General features: G+C 35.6%; 2 protein-coding genes across 2 annotated transcripts in view; both read left to right on the top strand.

The window, feature by feature from the left end:
* Positions 1-3,726, top strand: part of Spag16 (sperm associated antigen 16) — a 979,959-nt gene extending 976,233 nt beyond the window's left edge. Inside the window, exon 17 of the mRNA XM_052193590.1 lies at positions 3,551-3,726. Within this exon, the coding sequence (XP_052049550.1) occupies positions 3,551-3,726 (176 nt within the window). The remainder of the gene's footprint in view (positions 1-3,550) is intronic.
* A 3,827-nt stretch (positions 3,727-7,553) lies between these two features.
* The window catches only part of Vwc2l (von Willebrand factor C domain containing 2 like), a 153,124-nt gene continuing 140,807 nt past the window's right edge, over positions 7,554-19,870 (top strand). The window contains exon 1 of the mRNA XM_052193592.1: positions 7,554-7,943. Coding sequence (XP_052049552.1) covers positions 7,554-7,943 — 390 coding nt within the window. The remainder of the gene's footprint in view (positions 7,944-19,870) is intronic.

Here is a 19,870-nt window from a genome sequence, read left to right as displayed (position 1 = left end):
AAGAAACTTAGTTCAGAACCAAATGGAATTTGCACATTCATCAGTAAAATAAAATAAAATTATCCTCTCTGATAAAAATAAATGTTAATTATGGTTTTAGAGACACACAAATGAAAACTACTTATAATCTCACACTGTTGATAAACCCTAATATATATGTATGTATATATGTACATATATTACATACAATAACTTATAGTCATATATATGCTATTATACGATTAATTATACGATTAATCTTCCCTAAAATTATGTTTTTTTAACTTAATGAAAAATTTGGGCCACCTAGTCTCCTAGATGTAACAAATAAATGAAAACATTTTATTTAACAGGTATTTAAGAATAGCATGCTTTATTTTAAAATTACTATATATGTGCTTATATATTAATGTCTGTGTTTCAGTAGGTTGTGAAGTAGACAAGGGGAGGAGAGGGGAGGGAATATCTTGAGGGATATTGAGAAGGTGACGTAGAAGCCATGTGACATGACAGCAAGATGAGTCCTTAGAGACAGGAAAGTGACCAAGCAGGCCAAGGAAGTGGGGACAGGGAATTGGGGTTCAGTAATACAAATGAGGCAAAATGATATATCTTTGAAAATGTCATAATGAAAACCATTACTAACTCACTCAAAAACCTAGTAAAAACACCTAACTCTGAGAAGATACATTGAATAAATTTATTTTCTAATTAATATTGATAAACTACATGTTTTTCAGGCCTTTTTATGTATTTTGGAATATGTACATTCATAATTTGATATATAATTAAGAGCAGACATGAGGATAACATTATGATCTATTTTTACCCATTCATGTTTATTGACCTTTTTTCGTTTTTGAGATTATGATTTCAGAGTATCTCCTTTCCTTTTCCTCCCTTCATGCCCTCCGATATGAAGGCATGTTTGTTCCTCCTTTGTTCTCTTTCAAATTCATAGCCTCTCTTTTCATTAATTGTTATTGTATGCATAAATGTATGTGAATATATATGTATATTCCTAAATACAGCATGCTCAGTCTCAATGGTGTTACGTGTACATGTTTTCAGCTCTGATCATTTGTTATTGGATAAACAATTGGTGCCTTCTTCCCTGGGGAAGACTATTTCTCCCACTCGCAGCATCCCTTAGTTGCCTGCGGTTCCATGTATGAGTTTGAGGCCTTTCATATCTTAGAGAACAGAGCAACTTTAACATGAATAATATTACCTCGAGTTTCACATAAGTTCTTTTGGCACTATTTAAAATCATATTCCTATATTGTTATTCCATCGCTGATTTTATAATACACATATTTTAAAGGTATGTTGACTTGGTGTGACAGTGCATGTGTGTGCCATGGGACACATATGGAGATAAAAGGACAACATGCAGCAATGTGTTCTAGTGTTATAACTTTATTTATAGGACATATGTACTATATAACCATATCTAAAGGTATATAACTTGGGAACTTTTAAATATTTACCTAGTTTTAGTATGTTTATTGTAACTCTTCTAAGTCATTGCATAAAACTATTGGGTTTTTGTTGTTGTTGTATAAACTTTTAGAAATTACCTAAATTCCTCTGTGATGGTTTTGTGTAGGCTTTGCCCTGGGAATGGCACTATTAGAAGGTGTGTCCCTGTAGAAGTAGGTGTGTCACTGTTGGTGTGGGTTTTAATATACTAGTCCTAGCTGTCTGGAAGTAAGTATTCTTCTAGCAGCCTACAGATGAAGATGTAGACCTCTCAGCTCCTCCTGCACCATGCTTGCCTGAATACTGCCATGTTCCTGCCTTGATGATAATTGGTTGAACCTCTGAACCTGTAAGCCAGCCCCAATTAACTGTTCTTTTTAAGAATTGCTTTGGTCATGGTGTCTGTTTACAGCAATAAAACCCTAAGACACCCTCTGAATATTTTTAAATCTGACTTTTACAGACTTGACCACAACAAAAACAATGGTGTCTTGCTGTACCCTTCTCTTTGTGGCTTTGGCTCTGTATGGCTCTAAACACTTTAAAATTGCATACCCCTCCATGGCTGTAGTATAAAAACTGCAAGGGAAATAAAACCTTTAGTTTGAGTTTCAGGAAAGCCAAAAACAGCAGTTGCCTATAGAATGAGCCTAGAAGTGAAGTTGGTGAGTAACCCCACTGTCAGCAAAGACTTAGTAGAAGAAGGTTTATAATAGATATTCACATCTGCTTCTTTGGACACTCTAATCCATCCTAAGGATGTTTGCTGTGTCAGGCTTCGTTCTAGACAAAGAAGCTGAGTTTTATAAAGGTTTCCAAATAGACCATATTTATCATGGTTAACTTTACTCATAAAGCACGTCTCTATGTCATAGGCAGTATGACTTTGCAGGGAGAGTATGTGATAGCATGCTTCACCATGCTTTCCATGGTGAATCCTTACTGTGCAATGGACACATGCCCTTGCAAGATGTGTCACCTACCCAAACTCCATCCAGAAGGCATGGCTGATCAATGTCGTATGGACACAGTGGAGATGTGCTCATTCTGAGTCTCTAGATTTGGAATGTTTGTGCTGGAATATCATACATGGTGAACAACTGACTTAGCCTTCCCAAGCCTTTTCCTCTCTACAGTAGAATTACTGCTTGCTCTTCTACTATTGGTTCCTTCTAAGAATTGTACAGCAAGTACTCAGTGTGGTATCAGATACTAAAAGAGTTTAATAAGTTTTAAATACTGTTGTTGGGATGATAATACACCAATTTGATAACCCAATGTATATGTTCTGAGCTCAGGTGAGCATATTCTATTAATTCTACATGCCTCCAATGCCAGGATAGTTTCCAACTGGAATTTATTAATAAAATTATTAATCAAAATTATGTTATTTTAATTCTCTGATACTTACTAAAAACGTTTCAAAAATTATGAAAATGACCCACACTAAATTTGTGATATTTTAATTTGAAAGATTTCAAATTAAGATTTGATGAAAGATTTCAGAAATTTAAGTTAATAGTCATATAATTTTGAGGTAGAAATACTTATTTTTTCATTCCAACTCCAAAGAAAACGTGTTGAATTCATAAACATCTCAATGGTTACAGAATTATACAATGATTTAGCAGAATTATAATAACTATGTTTAAAGCAGGTAAATACATTTTACATTTTCTAGAATACTTATAGATATATCTACTTGAAGCATATGTTCTATTGTCTATTTAGATAACTACTGCTTTAAATTATTTTAATATAAAATAATTCATCTATAAAACGACATTGTTTTCTTTAGTTGCTCTCAGTCCCTAAATCTCATCTCAAAATGATCTGTCAGTTACAAATATAAGAAGAAAGTTGGGGCATATAATGACCTCGGAATGTTAAGCAAGTAGAGTTATATAGGATTTTATCCTAAATGTATTTTATGGCTCAAATTATTTTTATAGATATAAGTTAGTTCATATTTAATGAGTGCCAAATATAAAAATGAGTGTCTTGAATTACAACCAAAACAAGATAAAATGTTGTATTTGTTTACATACTTTGACTGCTTAAGATAAATCTCTATCTCCCTCTTTTCCAGGTCGAGTTTTAGCTCAAGCGAGTGCCAACGGGATTATCCATTTGCTGGATCTTAAATCTGGGCAAATTCACAAACTGGTGGGCCATGAGAGTGAAGTGCACAGTGTGGTGTTTTCCCACCTTGGGGAGAATCTGTATTCTGGAGGTTCTGACGGCACCGTTCGGTTGTGGCTCTGATCAGCAATATCATACCCCGAAGCAAAGGGCATTCCCTCTAAGGCTTGAAAATGCTTCCCATAGTCTGCTCACAAGCCAGCAAGTAACTGCTTAAAATGACCAATAAATAAAATATCTGTTTTAAAACAAGCTTTGGGTGAATACAATGTGGCTCATACTCTTACAAATAAAAAATAACTTTTTGTTCATTTATCTGTCTGTGTTTTTTTTCCCCCAGAATCTTTCACTTTCTTATTTGGTTATGAATTTATAGACAGGGCATCCTTGCTAGGAGGTTGGAAGAAACAGCTTTACAATGACGCCTAATGACAGACTAGATGAATTACAAGACATTGATTTTTAACGTTAGAGAACAAACTGCATGCAGGAAAACGCGGCTTTTTTTTTTTAAATCAAACCCGAGCCGCAGAAGACCCAAAGTTGAATTATGTATAGCACAAGGAAAATCTTTCTATATCCAGAGGGTCAAATAGAGTCAGAAAGCATACATTTTCACAGATTCTTTGACAATGAGTGTGCTTTATCTATTAGTAATAACCAGCGACTGCAGATGGCTTAAATCTAAAGGCAAGTCCCTGGAACTTTCATCTCTGCAGCCCATGCAAGAATGCATTAGGTAAAATTACATCTTTCTAATTTTTAATGTGATCTAAATGCAAATAAGTATCTTGCATGCAGAACCCCCCCCCCCTCAACACACACACACACACCATGCTCGCTCGCATCAGCTCTATCAAGTGACTGCCTTAGACAACACTACAGCCTGGTCCGCGGAAGCAGCTGGGGGTTTCGACCAAGCTGGGCTCAGAAGCCAGTTGTTGGCGCTGTCCGTGGTGCTGAGGAATTCCCGGCTGCCGGCAGGATGAGCTCGGAATCAGTCTGCAAACTGCTCCCAGCGATGCCAAACCCCAGTTAAAGTTGCGCCTTTGCTTCACATCCACAGTTAGAATCTTCTGGTGTGTGAGGAGGGATTCAGTCAACATACTGTGGACGATGCTGATGCTTCTGCTGGTGAAGTGGGCTTTAAGCTTCAGTATGCTGTTTCTGTTTGTGAGCCTCAGAGCCTAGCCCAGTCACCTCTACTGCCGTAGCAAACACTGTGTAAGTGAACTCATGTGTGGAGGAGGCGTAATCAGCCAGGAAATTTCATAGAAGGATCTAAGAAAATGCTAAAAATAAGTTCAACATGATTCTGCTGCCGGGGTCCGGATTTCCACAGGACCAGCATTGCTTCTTGCTTTGAATTCTGAAGACAGGTCCAAAGCATATTTCTTATGTGTGTCTGCTGTGTTTCTCTCTGGAAGGGTGGGAGACTGCTTCTTGGCTGTGTTTTGAAATGGGAAATAGAGAGGATGGATTGCCTTTAATTCATGCCTGAAAATGCATTCTTTGGGTGACTAAAGAGGACCGGCTTACCTAAGAGATACCTGACCTTTAAGTTCAGATTGGTCTGTGACCCCCAGCACCACCATTAACCTCAGAGTGACTAGGTAAGTGAATCTTATGACATGAGTTGTGTTTGCTTTCTCAGAGAAATAGATGCAGTCATTTTAAATCATATGTAGCAATAGAGGGAGGGGGCAAAGTTTAGCTAGGAAGTGATCCTCAGTTTAGCAGTGTTTGCATTCTGATTTAAAATCTTCAGATAATGGTGTTGTTGCATTTCCCTAACCTCTCTATTTTTAAATAGTATTCTAAATGGTACTACAGCATATTCATTAGAATGCAGGCTCTTTTAAAAAATAGCCCAAGAACTTTGTTTCATTAAAAAAGATCTTTTTCTTCATAAGAAAAGCATGTTTAATGTTAATATGAAGCAAAACCCCACCCTTATTTTTTATCTTTCAGTATACACTTACTATAACCTTGTACATTAATGCCTACCTGTGGCTTACAAAATGATCCTTTTCTGCCTGGGTCATTTGAAAGCAGGATCCTGTGTGCATTTCACATGGCTTTTCTTGCATGTATTGATAGCCGCAGCTGGACATTGTGAGGAGGCACGGTAGCTTCCTTGTCTTGCAAGATAAACTTTCTATATATGTGAGAAGTGCATAGACGTGTGCTTTAATTAGTAAGACATATATTTGCCTTCCCAAAAGCTTCTACTCTATTTGTGGCCTCTGTAGTAATGTAGAAGAATAAAAATGCTTTGTCAAAGGGAGCTTCCAGCTTTTCAAGTAGAATTGTAGGTTTGCATTTTCTTGTTCTGTCATGACTCATTATTTTTGACATATTTTAAGAGAAATCTATCTCCTTTATTATTACCCCAAAGGAATTCACCCAAAAGGAATTCTAATATCAGAGAATATTGGAGGAATACTAATATCAGCCTTGTCTAAAAAGAGAATGTGAATAAATTGCCTTCCATTTTACTATTACTCTAATTTGCATATCTAACTTAAGATGCAAATATATTCTAGGAGTTTATGAAGTTTCCTAACATCATCTTCATCATATTTAATTATCATAGTTGTGTGCTAGCCTGAAAAGAAGTTGCTTTTTCACTGTTTTTAGTATACTTTGGAAATAAAACATGGAATGAAACTTAGACATCTTAAAATGTTCAACATACAGTCTTAGTGATATTGGCAGAAAGCCAATAGCCTTTAAATGATGAATTAAATATTTTACAACAATCTTCCTTATCTATTCCTCCCACATATTATAGTTTTCCCCCAGAACCTTTACATAAGTTAGCTACTCAAATATTCAAAGGAAACCTCATTACCAATATTTACTACCAAATACTAATACTCAGGAAACCTACAACACTAATTGCTACCCAAATAATAAGGCATACAGTCTGTGAATGTCCATGCTTCATTATTAAGAAACTTCCACAGAAAGTTTTTTCCTGACATCTTTGTCTCAATTAACTGAATGCAAATATTTTTATCATTTCAAATGAGCTATATTTTCAGTATCATGCAAATGTTATTCATATTACATGAAAAGAATCAACTTCAAATATGAAATGATTATTAGATCTTCATGGCTATAAAAAGTTGTAGATGTATCATTCCTGCCCACTAGGAGCTTACCGCCTGCATAACAATAATGATATTTACAATAGTAGAAATGACTGTCTTTAACAAGTCCATATAAATTAATTAATTTTTTGTATCATTTAGATGTATTTTCTCTTATTCACCACAACTTGTTTGCTGCTTTTTATATTTCATGTGCTCCACAATCCAGAATATAGGCATGAGAAAGAAAACTTTTATACAGGATCCATCTCATTTAAACTTGCATCAAACTGCTTTTTTTAAAAAAATTCCTTTGCTTTTAGAATTTAATGCTTGACCCTAATCTCTTGCTTTTATGCAGATTACTAGAACATCTACATTCTATTACTGACTCATCCAGTTCAAATAAAACTAGGGATGTAATTTCAAATATCTTTGAACTATGTATCAGTAACTACTTGCAATCACCCTTTAGAGCTTAGCAAAAGTACTTCTTACAATGTCCAAAGAGGTAGACCATTGAAACTCAAAGGAAAATTACAACCTGAAGGCCCCTCAATAAAATAACTTCATAAATGAACTTTATTGAAACATATATTGCCAAAGCCCACTATTCAAACTTTACAATAAAGTATAGACGGTTGGATAAACTTAGTTTATTTGAAGTCTCAGTGTCTCCCAAATCGAATCCATACAAATGATTTGAAAGCATGGGCTTAACTGCATCTTTATTCTCTTTTATATGTCAAATTATCTTTTAAATATTTATTTTCAGCCCACCCCTCTTGCATTCCCATGGAAGGAGCTGAGTGTGTTTAATATTAGGAGAACATCCGGAAGTCTGTGAGGAGGGGGATGGCTCTTCATATTCATGAAGCTTGCATACTTCTAATGGTCATCCCTGGATTGGTCACCTCTGCGGCCATCAGTCACGAAGACTATCCTGCTGATGAAGGTGACCAGGCTTCCAGTAATGACAATCTGATCTTTGATGACTATCGAGGGAAAGGGTGTGTGGATGACAGCGGCTTTGTATACAAGTTGGGAGAACGGTTTTTCCCAGGGCATTCCAACTGTCCGTGTGTCTGTGCCCTAGATGGACCTGTCTGTGACCAGCCGGAATGCCCTAAAATTCATCCGAAATGTACAAAGGTGGAACACAATGGATGCTGTCCCGAATGTAAAGAAGTGAAAAACTTTTGTGAATATCATGGGAAAAATTACAAAATCTTAGAGGAATTTAAGGTATGAGTTACCCTCCATATTTATTGAATTCTAATTTTTACTATAAAATGCTTAACAGATTATATTAAAAGCAAATCTAGAAAGCATATAATTATAGCACTCTATGCAGATAAGTAGCACCATGATTGACAGAAAATCCTGTTGGTTCATTGGTCAATATTTCACAGTATTTTTTTTCCAAAATGTTTAATATCTTCTCCTTTTTAACACTCAAAAACCTGTGTTTTTACAAACTATGTTTTGAAGAATGATGGTTTGGATGATGCATCTGTTAAATTAATTTTCATATTGTTAGTTTTCTGGCTTGTTAGTGTGTGTTGGGAGCCATTTACCAGTGGCCTTGACATATTTATTTACTGTGTAGGCATGTACATGCTATAGAAAAGCACTCAGAGCTGTGATCTCTACATCGGGAAAATGCATTGGTCTTACTTGTTATAGAGCAGGGTTTAGCTCTCTGCTCATACTGTTTTACTCACAGAACTTCATTGAGAACTGACTTTTTATCATGGCCTTCAAAAAAGAGAAGTCAACTTTTCGATTACATGACACTTTCTTTTCCTTTCGTCCTTCTTGTCTAGTTTTCAAATAACATGGAGTTTGCTTTTATTTCTTCTGGAGTTCTCTTTTATCTGATGACTAATTTTAATTAGAATGTCCTACAAGCCATATGAGTCCTGGAAGCATGAATTAATACATCAAGAATATCTTACTTAATTGTAATGACAGTTTTTGTCTTGGAATACCTTTCATGCTGAAAGCTTAATATGAAAGGGTCTTATTTTATCAAAGTTCTGTAACATCAGGTTTATAGCATTACAGGTTTAAAAAAGAACAGGTATATCTGGTTCTAAGTTTGCTTGTTTAAATTTGGAAAACAATGCTCAGGTTTTAGACCTGAACAAACTACTCTTTCTACAAAGTAAAATGGTGGCAGGAATCAGCATGTGGCAGAAAGATTTGAAGTGTCATCATTAGGGAGTTTGGATTGTGGCTGTTTTATTGTATTCATTCCATTCTGGGCCATGAGTTCAAGCTCATTCCAGTTTATACAGGAATGCCTAGATTTTTGTACTACATTCTATTGCCTATAAGGAAATAGAGTTTCATTGCTTAAATCAACTTTGTTAGATATAAGTGCTATTCTAGAGATTTTTCATTTGTGTATTGTAAAATGTTGTTGTGCAGTTATTAAGACGTAGAAGCTAGAGACTTCAGTAAAGCTACCCTGACACCAGATGCCAGTTAATAATATACTATCATACAGTGACTAATGACAATATGGCCTTTAAAATATTGTATACACTTTGGCATAAGCTCTTTTTGCTTCCAGATAGTGAAGGTGAATATAGTATTTAACACATTATAGTTTATAGAGCCATGAACAAAATCTGTGGCAATCCTTATCAAATGTGCACATATATCTAGAGTAGAATTATTCTGGAAAGAATATCTAGCTCAACAAGATCACAGGAGATAGTTTTTGATAGATAAAATTTGGCAATCAGCATTTAATATATAAAATGATAGTCTTGTTTATGAATATAGTCAACTTATGCTTAAAATGCTATAGTTTTTCTCCCCCCCTCCATATACTAGACTTACTTAAACAAAAAGAGCTAGAGAGATTCTTCAGTGGTTAGGAGCACCAGCTGCTCTTCCAGAGGATCTGGATTTGTTTTCCAGCATCTACATGGCAGCTCGCCATCTCTATCTCCAATCTCAAGGAATTCAATACTCTCTTCTCGGCTTCTAGGGTACCAGGCATGCATGTGGTACACTGACATATATACACGTCAACATTCATGCACATAATAAATAAAAATGCTAAAAGGTATTTATTCTTCATGTAACATCCCTCAATAGCAAAGTACTTGTACCTATTTCTGTCAAAGTATTATTAAATATATGTATTTTTAAAATTTCTCTTTATCACAAACACATGGCCACAGAAATTTGTAGATATTGTCTAGGACAAATTTGTTAGAATGTGGAACTAAGATTAAGAAAGTTTATTACCTCCTCTGGAAAATCATCTATTTGTTTAACCTGTTTCTTAATACTGCTTTCTTGTAATTAGATTTATTCAACTTCCTAAAGAACTTTTATGTCAAGGTCAGAAACAGCTGGGTTTGAAGCCCAATTCCTCAGTGAGATGTGAGATCTGACCCACAATAATAAGACTATAAAATAGCCATTGTAGTGATTAGTTCCCTTCTAAAGAGACACTAAAAAAAATTAATGAAATTATTAGGCCCAGGACAATGAGAACATTTGGGTTGAATAAAGAGTTCTTCTCCATTCTCTGTCATTCTCAAATACACAGGTATTTACTCTAGTTTCTAAATTTTTCTGAGTCTTTACTTATATTTTATAATTAAAATTCAACTTTAAAGTGATTTCAAATGAAGAAATTTAATATCTTCTATAAATGTTGTACTTGTCCATATGAACCATACAATAAGCAAACACTAGCCAAATCCTATCTTTTTCATTTGTTCCCAACTTCCTCGCCAGGAACAAATAACCAATATTTAAAGATTCATGAAACTTCCTTATAGTGCTGCTATCAAGGACATTGTAATATGAGATAAATAATATGTTCATCCAAAGATCATTTGTTGTACCATTTACTATTCAAGATACTATAGAGTCACTTGTTTTGGAAATCAAGACAACTAGAAGTTAAAGTGCTAACAAGACGGGCATGATAAATGTACAACTCAAATGAAAAGCAGTCTAAATTGAGTTAATGGACTAAGCATGCCGGCATACACTTGCAATCTAAGCATTTTCAAATTGGAGATGGGGGATCATGGCTTCACAAGGCCAGCATCAGCCACACAGCAAGACCCTAATTTAAAAAATAGAAATGATGTTTCATTTCTGATGACAGTGCCAGTATCTGCCCAAGAGTTATGGTGTGAAATGCTTATCAACATAGCATGAGGTTTGCCAAACACACTCTCACACACACACACACACACACACACACACCCTTATTCAAGATGGTCAATGTTGGGGCTGTCTTTTAAAATGATCAGAGTTGATATGGGTTATATCAAAATTCCCAAAGGGAAACTTCTGGAACATAGTCAGAGACTGGGAAGAGCAAAGCTTGAAGAGGATGTGAGGGTATGAGTAACAAGAGGCTGGAGCTGTGTGTGCTAACGTCAGGTAAAAGCAACCAAAGTAGCAGTCCACAGCATTTAAGGTTAGGCTCAAATATGCTTTTATCCCCCAAAGAACATCAGAAAAAGAGATACAACTAAAAATTTTCAAAATTACAAACATACCTGGAAAAAAATAGATTTCCCTTTCTAACATATTTCTCATGTATGTATACTTCAAAACTCTTAGAATTTTCAAAGCAAACATCAAGATTATTCACATGGACAAAGATAAATGTTAGTTTTCAGGGTAATATCTGACTTTCCCATGGATAATCTGTTTTTCAATGCTCCTAATGCTATGACCCTTTAATACAGTTCCTCAATTCGCAGTGACTCCCAACTGTAAAATTATTTTTGTTACCTCATAACTGTAAATTTGCCACTGTGATGATTGATAATGTAAATAGCTGATAGATAAGATATCTAATACATGACTCCTGTGGGGAGGATCAGTCGACTCTCAAAGGAGTCGCGACCCACAGATTGAGAACACGTGGTCCAGCGTTGGCTCATTAGCCTCTTTGAATCCCTTTCTGACAGAAATCCTTCCCCGTGTACTCACACGAGCTATTCATTGTTTACTTGTCTACAACCCATCTTGATGCCTACTAAACAACTCCCAGGTAAGAAAACTAAAGCATCAGTCCATAGATGTATGTAACTAAGATCATACAACCGAAACCGGGAATGGCTGGAGCCTTGCCCATGCAGTTAGTTCCCCGCACCTCCTGTTGACTGCCTCTATCACATTACAATAATGCATGTTAAGATGGGGCCACCTGATCCACTAGAACGCACGGGTTTCCTCCATCACAATGAACATGTTGGTTTTCACTTTTACTTCCTGTATTCCTAACCCTAAGAATCAGGAAATTAGCACAAGCCTTCACTATTCTCTTTTGTTTTGTTGTTGTTAGTTGTTGTTTGTGGTTGTTGTTGTGGTGGTGGTGGTGGTGGCAGTGGTGGTAAATAGGATAATGAGCAAGATCATGATACAAAAGTAGAGAGATTCAGGAGACTGCCTTTAAATGCCGTGGACCTGTTTCAGCTGTTATAGGTTTAGAAAGGGTGGTTCCCAAGGCACCCAAAATGTTATATACTGTTCCCAAGAGAAACATCCATTTTAACTTGCTTCTGCTCCCTAACGTCTCTCTGCTTCCTAAAGCTGGTCTTGGATGTATCTAAGGTTTTAGTTGCAGCTTGATCCACGTGCGTCCTGATAGGAAGAAGAACAGTGCGCTGTATAAAGGCTATGAGGACTCTTTCCAGTTATTGATGCAGAAGTTGGAGATAGCTGCCTCTCTCTACTCTTCTGGAAAATTCTAAACTCCCCAGTGTTCTGATAATGTTGTGTTAAGATGAAGGTCACTACACAGCAGGTTCTCACATCTTCCAACCAACATGGAACCAGACCTACATTTTAATAAAGTTTATAATTAATGCATTATAACAGCATAGATAATGGCTTATGTAAAAAACTGATTAGAAATGTAAAGGTCTGCCTCATCTCCATGCTTCTGAGTAACCCAAAGGAGAAATAATTTCTTATTTTGCACAGTACTCTTCTAATTCTCACTCTGCAAGATTTAGTCTTTGTGGATATTTCTTTATACTTTAAAATTTGTACTAATTTAGTTTCAGGTCATACACTGAAGGTTAGACTACACGCAGCTGAATGAGGTGTCAGCTTTAGCATAGCCTGTTTTACTTTGAAGTGGTTCCCTGTAGTCAATATCCAGTGTCCCAAATTCAGGATCCAATTTGTCCCAGGTCCTTTCTTCCCTGTTGGGAGTCACTTTTGTGTTATTCCTATAGGTAGACAAAGACAACTGATAAGACCTACTTATATTAGTTTTTATGTGGAGGATTTATTATAAACATTTTCTCTGATACATATTTTTGTGTGTGTTGTTAACCTTCAACAACATTAAAATATATTTTCATGCTGTGTTACCTGCTTTGTTTATGCCCTGAATTTTGCACTTAGTTTTTAAATCCTGAAAAATTAATCAGAGGACATAAAATTACTCAACACTCAGAATGCTTTCCCAAATCATCATATCCATTAAAAACATAAAGTGGATACCAGTTGGATTTAGAATTGCCCTACCTTGTTAATGGGTATATTCACAAGGAAATACAAATCCTAGTTCTATCATTACCTACTATCCTATCATTAATGCCTAACATAATATTCCATCTATTAAAACATTTAAATGGGAAGTACTTTTCAATATGTTATTGTCTGACTATTTTTCAAAATGGAAAAAAAATGGGAGGCAACACATTTCAGGACCTGAGGACAAAGTTTATTAAAGAAGGGGCAAAGAAAAGCTGGAGAAAATTTTCAGCTGAGAAATGTAACTGGTAACAACCTGAAAAACCCAATTGAAATACACCACACCCTACTCATCCACTATCATATCAGCTCCTACAAAAGGCAAAGGAACTAAGGAATGCTTTATCAGAAGAAAAACTCTGTCAAAAAACATTTTTTACTAAAGTATAAACATGGAATTGATTCGAATAACAGAAAAGGATTGACTCTGAGTCTATGAGAGGGTTTTTTTTTTTTTTAATGTTATCCCTTAGAAAGTCTATACAGTCTCAACAAATGCATAGTAGAGTCTCCAAGGGACATAAAGATTTTGTCTAAAGACAATCCAGGAGAAAATCATAGTTTTATGTAACAAAGATGACTAAGGTTTTTGTGAAGAGTATTAGAATAACTATTAGCTCTGAGAAATACCTTTATCTGATTTTCAGGATATATTGGGCCTTTGAACATGAATATGGTCTGCAAGTGAGTTAAAGAATAGCTTCTTTTCTCTCATTACTGCCAGATAACAGAGTGATTCACTACTACTCTTTACACAGACACAACTTCAGCAAGTATTGAGCAGACTCCACAGACTCTGAGTGGAGGTTCCCACTAAGGTTTTATGTCTTTGTAATTAGTGACCCACTACTTAATTTTTCATGGTCTCTGGCCTATTCCAGAAATTAGAAGACAGTTTTATGTAAACAGTCTTATGAATTTATGGTGCCACTTTTTCTCGTGACTTTTGCTCATTGACATTTTTAAAATTTTCACAAAATATGCTAAGCCCAGCAAAGAAATCACATTCAAAATTAATAATAATAATAATAATGATAATGATAATAATAATAATAAACAATTATTGTCTTTGAAAATAACAAACAACAGAATAGATTTATATGAATAAATGATTTTCAACTGGGTAAAATATCCTGTTGGCCATCAAAGTTTTCAGTTTTAGACAATAGTCCTCTGATATGTGGGTGGGTACCATATAGGTGGATTGCGTGACAGTTTCTCATACTCACCAGTAAAATTTACTGCTGTTCTTCCTTTTGGAAGATGCTAGTATTAATGTTTGTAACTCTGTGATAAGTATGACATTAGAGTTGTGACTGGATGCTTGTGCCCTGTGCACATGGGGAGACTGGCGTTTGATTTGTAGCCAAATCTGAGATTTGCAGAGTATGTTACTGTTAGTAGCTTACCGAGGTCAGCCTTAGGAAGTCTGCAGTCATTACTGCCCATTTCTTATTAATGCAACAGTAGATCAAAAGACAAGGGAAAATGTCTACCTGGTAATTGCTCTTCTAAATTCAAACTCCAGTTGTATGTATTAAAAGCTTGCCTAGTTTTAATTGTGTATATGCTCACTAAAACAGTAGAAGATGCTAACAAATGCACTCTGTTTTATAAAACTTATTTGCTCTTATCTACATATCTTGTACAAGCTTTGCAGGTTAATATGCACAATCTATAAAGTCTTCATTGAAATTGCTACATACACATAGTAATATGTATGTGTGCATGTCAGTATATGCATGTGTGTGTGCATGTGTGTATGTGCACACATGTATGTATGTATATGTGTTCTTTCCTTATTTAAGACATGAGGTGAATCTTTTATTTCTACTCCTTAAAGTTCTGACCACATTTTTAAAATGTTTTCACTCTGTTTTCCTTTCCTTGATTTATCTATCAGGCAGTAAAATGTGTTTCATGAGAGACAGCGCAAGAAAAACCTATCAGTTTTTTTTTTTGTTTTTTTTTTTTTTTTTTTTTTTTTTTTTTTTTTTTTTGCTTGTCTAGCGCTCAAGTAAAGGCTCAAGACAAACCAATAAGAGCTGATGGAGATGCTTTGGGCTGCTGTCTCAAACAATGGCTCCTATTAATTGAGGACCTGCTTATGCTAGAGTCTGCACTTTGGACTTTATCATCGTTCCTGATTAGCATCAGTGATTTCGTTCTGACACACCTCTATTGTTGCTATCCCTGTCTCTAGTCAGCCATAAAGCATATCACAATAAAGTTATCTTCATAAGGGTTTAATGACATCATGAAAAGAGTGAAGAAAATACTAAAGGGCCTAAGAAATTCACATCCTTAAAAAGGTTTCAGATGACTTTATTCCATGCTGGTAAAAAGTTTTCTAAAAGGTATAAAAGTACACTGAATGAAACTCATTATTTTTTCCATATTGTTCCTCTGGCCACAAACAGTTGATTTTTTTTTCTCTCTATAGAATCAACATGAAAATGTCACTACAAAGATTCCCCAATAATAAACACTATCAATAATTTGAAGGCTATATTATTACATATCAACTTATTATGCAATTAGGACAATTAAAAAATGTCTTTTTGCAGGAACGTTGATCCATGCCTAGACTCACAGCATTTGAGAGGTGGAAGGAAGCAGGAGGGTCAGGAGTTAGAGGTCATCCTCATCTACATAGTGAGTTTAAGCCAGCCTGGAATGCCTGACACCCTACCTGAAAAAAGGGGGTGGTAGAAAAGGCTAGGAACTACCTCAGCTAGTAAATGGCTTGTTGGTAAAAAGGCCCTCAGCATAACTCTGAGGCCTGGAGTGCAGACCATAGAATCCAAGTAAACACCTGCTGGTTTTATCATCTAAACAAAAATCCCAGCTTGTGGGATGGAGAGGCAGTGGTCCTAGGAACAGGATAGGTCCAGATTAGCCATATGAATGAGTTCTAGGTTCAACTGAGAGACTCTTTCTGAAGAAGTAAGGTGAAACGCAACCAAGGATGACTCCTCATGGCAAATTCAGGCCTCCACATACATAAATACATATGTCATACCCAACACACACATATACACATTCTAAAAAGTACCTGTCTTATTAAACAGTATTTTTCAGTTTGAGTTTTAAAATCATGTCTTTACCTGAATTCTTTATTTACTGAGCATATGTGTGTGTGTGTGTGTGTGTGTGTGTGTGTGAGAGAGAGAGAGAGAGAGAGAGAGAGTTTTCTTCTTATTGACCCTACAACTTTAATTTCATTAAAAAAAAAAAACCTTTAGTTTGTTAAACACCTCTGCTGTAGAAATGATAATACAATGACTAGCCAAAATTTCACGGAAATAAAATAAAGCCACAGCCTATTTTCTGCAAAAGCAACATCACTGTATCACTTTCCTATGGTCTTTTGCAACATTTTGCTACCTTCACCTTTAATAAGAAAGTTCAAGCCAGTTTACATATTCCTTTCCAATAAATAAGTAGTGCCCAAAGATTTATTTCAGCCAATTGTCTATAGAAATGTGATATCAGGTTTGTCACCATAGCAACCCAGAGTTACAAGTATACAAGAACAATAAAATATTGGCACATCTAAAATCCATCTTTGACTGGGATTGAATACAATTTGTTAAACAAACCAAAGTTTACAAGTGCTGGTAAGAAAATAAATCTTCTCTATAAAAATGAAATCTTCTGTAAGTAGACCAAATTATATTTGTTACATATATTTTAAAATATTTATTATTAAAATTATTATATAAAATATATTTTAATATTTAAATGTTATTACTTAAAAGTATTCAAATATATTTTAAATATATTTACACATATTAGATTCTACTTATAATTAATTTAACTGAGACAACTTTAAACCAGGAAGTAACAAACAAATTAAAATAGGCACCCTTCAAAGATATTTTGACAATTTTTAGAACTACAATCGATTCGGAGAGGGGAATTATTTTTTCACTTAGTGAATTTCTTCTAAATTGTAGTGGCTTGTAAAAAATGGATACAGGGCACACAAAAGCTTGTAGGTCCATGGTCTTAGAATCAGGGCTGTCGCTAAGCTAAGCAATGGTCATGTGGTACCTGTCAGTACAGTCAGTCCCCTATGAAGAGAGGCTGCAAGCATCTGCGTCTCTTGACTTCTTCCACTTGTACCTTGATGCTTAAATTGTTTACATCTCATAAGTGATACTAAAACTTCCCAGATTGTTCTGTTCTCGTGGCTTTGAATTTCCCTGTAATAATGTAGACTTTCAGAGTGTTTTGCTGCCATCTCAAGTGAAACTCTTAGTAATAGTTTTCAATGGTTTTCATGTCACCTGAAGTTGGAGAAATGATGCATCCTGAAAGGTCCTTTAGAAATGCACAGTACACAATAGAATACTAAGACCAATAAACTATGTTTCAAAAGGCCTTAGAGCTAGTGTAGATCTCTCAACTGCCAAGAACTCAACAGTCAGGTAAAATGCACATTAAAGCAGGCTCCACCACTGAGCTGACAGATGACTTAGGCACACATTGTTTCTCTTTTTGTCTTGATGTTCAAGAGTCCCAAATAAAGATCTTAGGAGATGGTACTGAACACACATTATGCAATTCATAAAAACCCAATGACATTTTACTACCATTGCTACTAACCCTTAATTTAATCCAAAAACAACACTTTTATGTGACAGTACCATGCATCTTTTCCTCAGACATCTATTAACATCTTTTCCATTCATTCATTCATTCATTCATTCATTCATTATATATCCTGATCAGAGCCCACCTACTCCAACCCCTCCCTCCTCACGCAGCGCCTCACTACTTCTCTGAGAAGGCAAAGGTCTTCTCCTGGGTACCAACCACCCTAGCACTTCAACTCATTGCAGAACTAGGCATATCCTCTCCCACTGAGGCAAGCCAAGCCAATCCCAGTTAGGGGAACAGGAACCCACAGGTAGGCAACAGAGTCAGGTACCACCCCCACTCCAATTGTTGGGGTACTTACATGAAGACCAAGCTGCACATCTGCTATATATGTGTGGGGAATCTAGGTCCAGCTAATGTATGTTCTTTGGTTGGTGATTCAGTCTCTGGGAGCCTTCAAGGGTCCAGGTTAGTTGACTCATTTGGTCTTCCTGTAGAGTCTCTATTCCACCAGAGTTCCTCAATCCTTCCCCCAAATCTTCTACCAGATTACCTAAGCTCTGTCTAATATATGAATGTGGGTCTCTGCATTTGTTTTGGTCAGCTGTTGGGTGGAGCCTCTCACTGGACTCTTGTCTGCAAGCTTAACAGAGTATCATTAGTAGTGTCAGGGATGGGTTCTTGCCCACAGGAGGAGTCTTACATGGGGCCAATCATTGATTGGCCATTCCCTCAGTCTTTGCTCCTTCTTTGTCCATATACTTCTTAGAGACAGAACAAATTTTGGGTTAAATATTTTGTGGATGAGTTGGCGCCATTATCCCTCCACTTGTAGTCCTGCCTAGATACAGAAGGTGGCTACTTCAGGCTCCATATCCTCCAGTGTTTAATGTCTTACATTTTGTATAACTGCAAACACAATTTAAGAGGTAACTTATTAATGATTTAAGTTGAATTCTGCTGTTTGACACAGAGGGCCAATTAATGAAGAAAAACTAATTTATTTTTGCTAATCTCTTCTTTCTGTTTGAAATCACCAAATCTGTATCCATGCTATTACTTACATTAACTTAGGAATCTGTATTACATAAAATACTTCAGTTAAGCAATGACCTCTCAAGATGAGGATGATAGTAATAAAAATACTGGTTATGTATTACCAATAATAGAAGATCCCAATTGGAACAATACAAATACGACCAAACACAGTCAACAATGCTTTATTAATATATGTTTATTGGAAACAGCCACACTTATTCATTTATATGCAGTCTGTGGTTCCTTTTGAGATATCCCGAAACACTATAGCCCCTCTAAAGAGAAAGCTGTTGTTGACCTACAGTTACTTCAGCCTTTATATTTCCTTCAAATAGTTCTGTTACCATACTGTCACAACCTTTCTGAGGACTGATAAAGATGGATCCAGTTTCACCAGAGAGTAGACTAAAGCTTCACTCTTTAAACATGAAAATTTAAAAAGACAGAGTTGCCTATTTACTGCATATGTGTAACAGCACATACATTAAGCCACATTTCTTTCTAAAGTTAATTCCAAAGAATATAGTTAGTTTCTTTTTACTGGTATTCAATTGTAATCACATTTATTCACAAATAATGTGAAGAAGCAAAATTTATAAAGAGTCCATCTTTTTATTTCCATGTATTCCCCTTTGATTATAATACAAGTTTAATGTTGTTTCAATATAATATTATATATATTTAATATTGTGTTAATAAGCAGAGGTGTATAAATAGTATACACAAGGGTAATCCATTATTGCATTCTTAAAAAATAAGTTGCCATAGTCAGCACTCTGGTTACATTAAGGTTGAACAATGTATCAAAATAAAGAAGGCAACAAGCCTCCCTTCCCAAGTGGTATAAATGCCTCTTACAGTGTGTCTTCATACTATTGCTATAGGACTTTGATTAAAGAAAGGAGACATTACATTTCAAAGCTAAAGAAAAAATGCCTCAAGTGGCGATATCAAAGTACTGAAAGAATTTTAGAGAAAACTGAAGAGTTAAT

This window comes from Apodemus sylvaticus, chromosome 9, assembly GCF_947179515.1.
Source record: "Apodemus sylvaticus chromosome 9, mApoSyl1.1, whole genome shotgun sequence".
NCBI classification, from domain to species: domain Eukaryota; kingdom Metazoa; phylum Chordata; class Mammalia; order Rodentia; family Muridae; genus Apodemus; species Apodemus sylvaticus.
The sequence above is the reverse complement of the archived record's forward strand: the minus strand, read 5'-3'. Positions and strand labels throughout refer to the sequence as shown.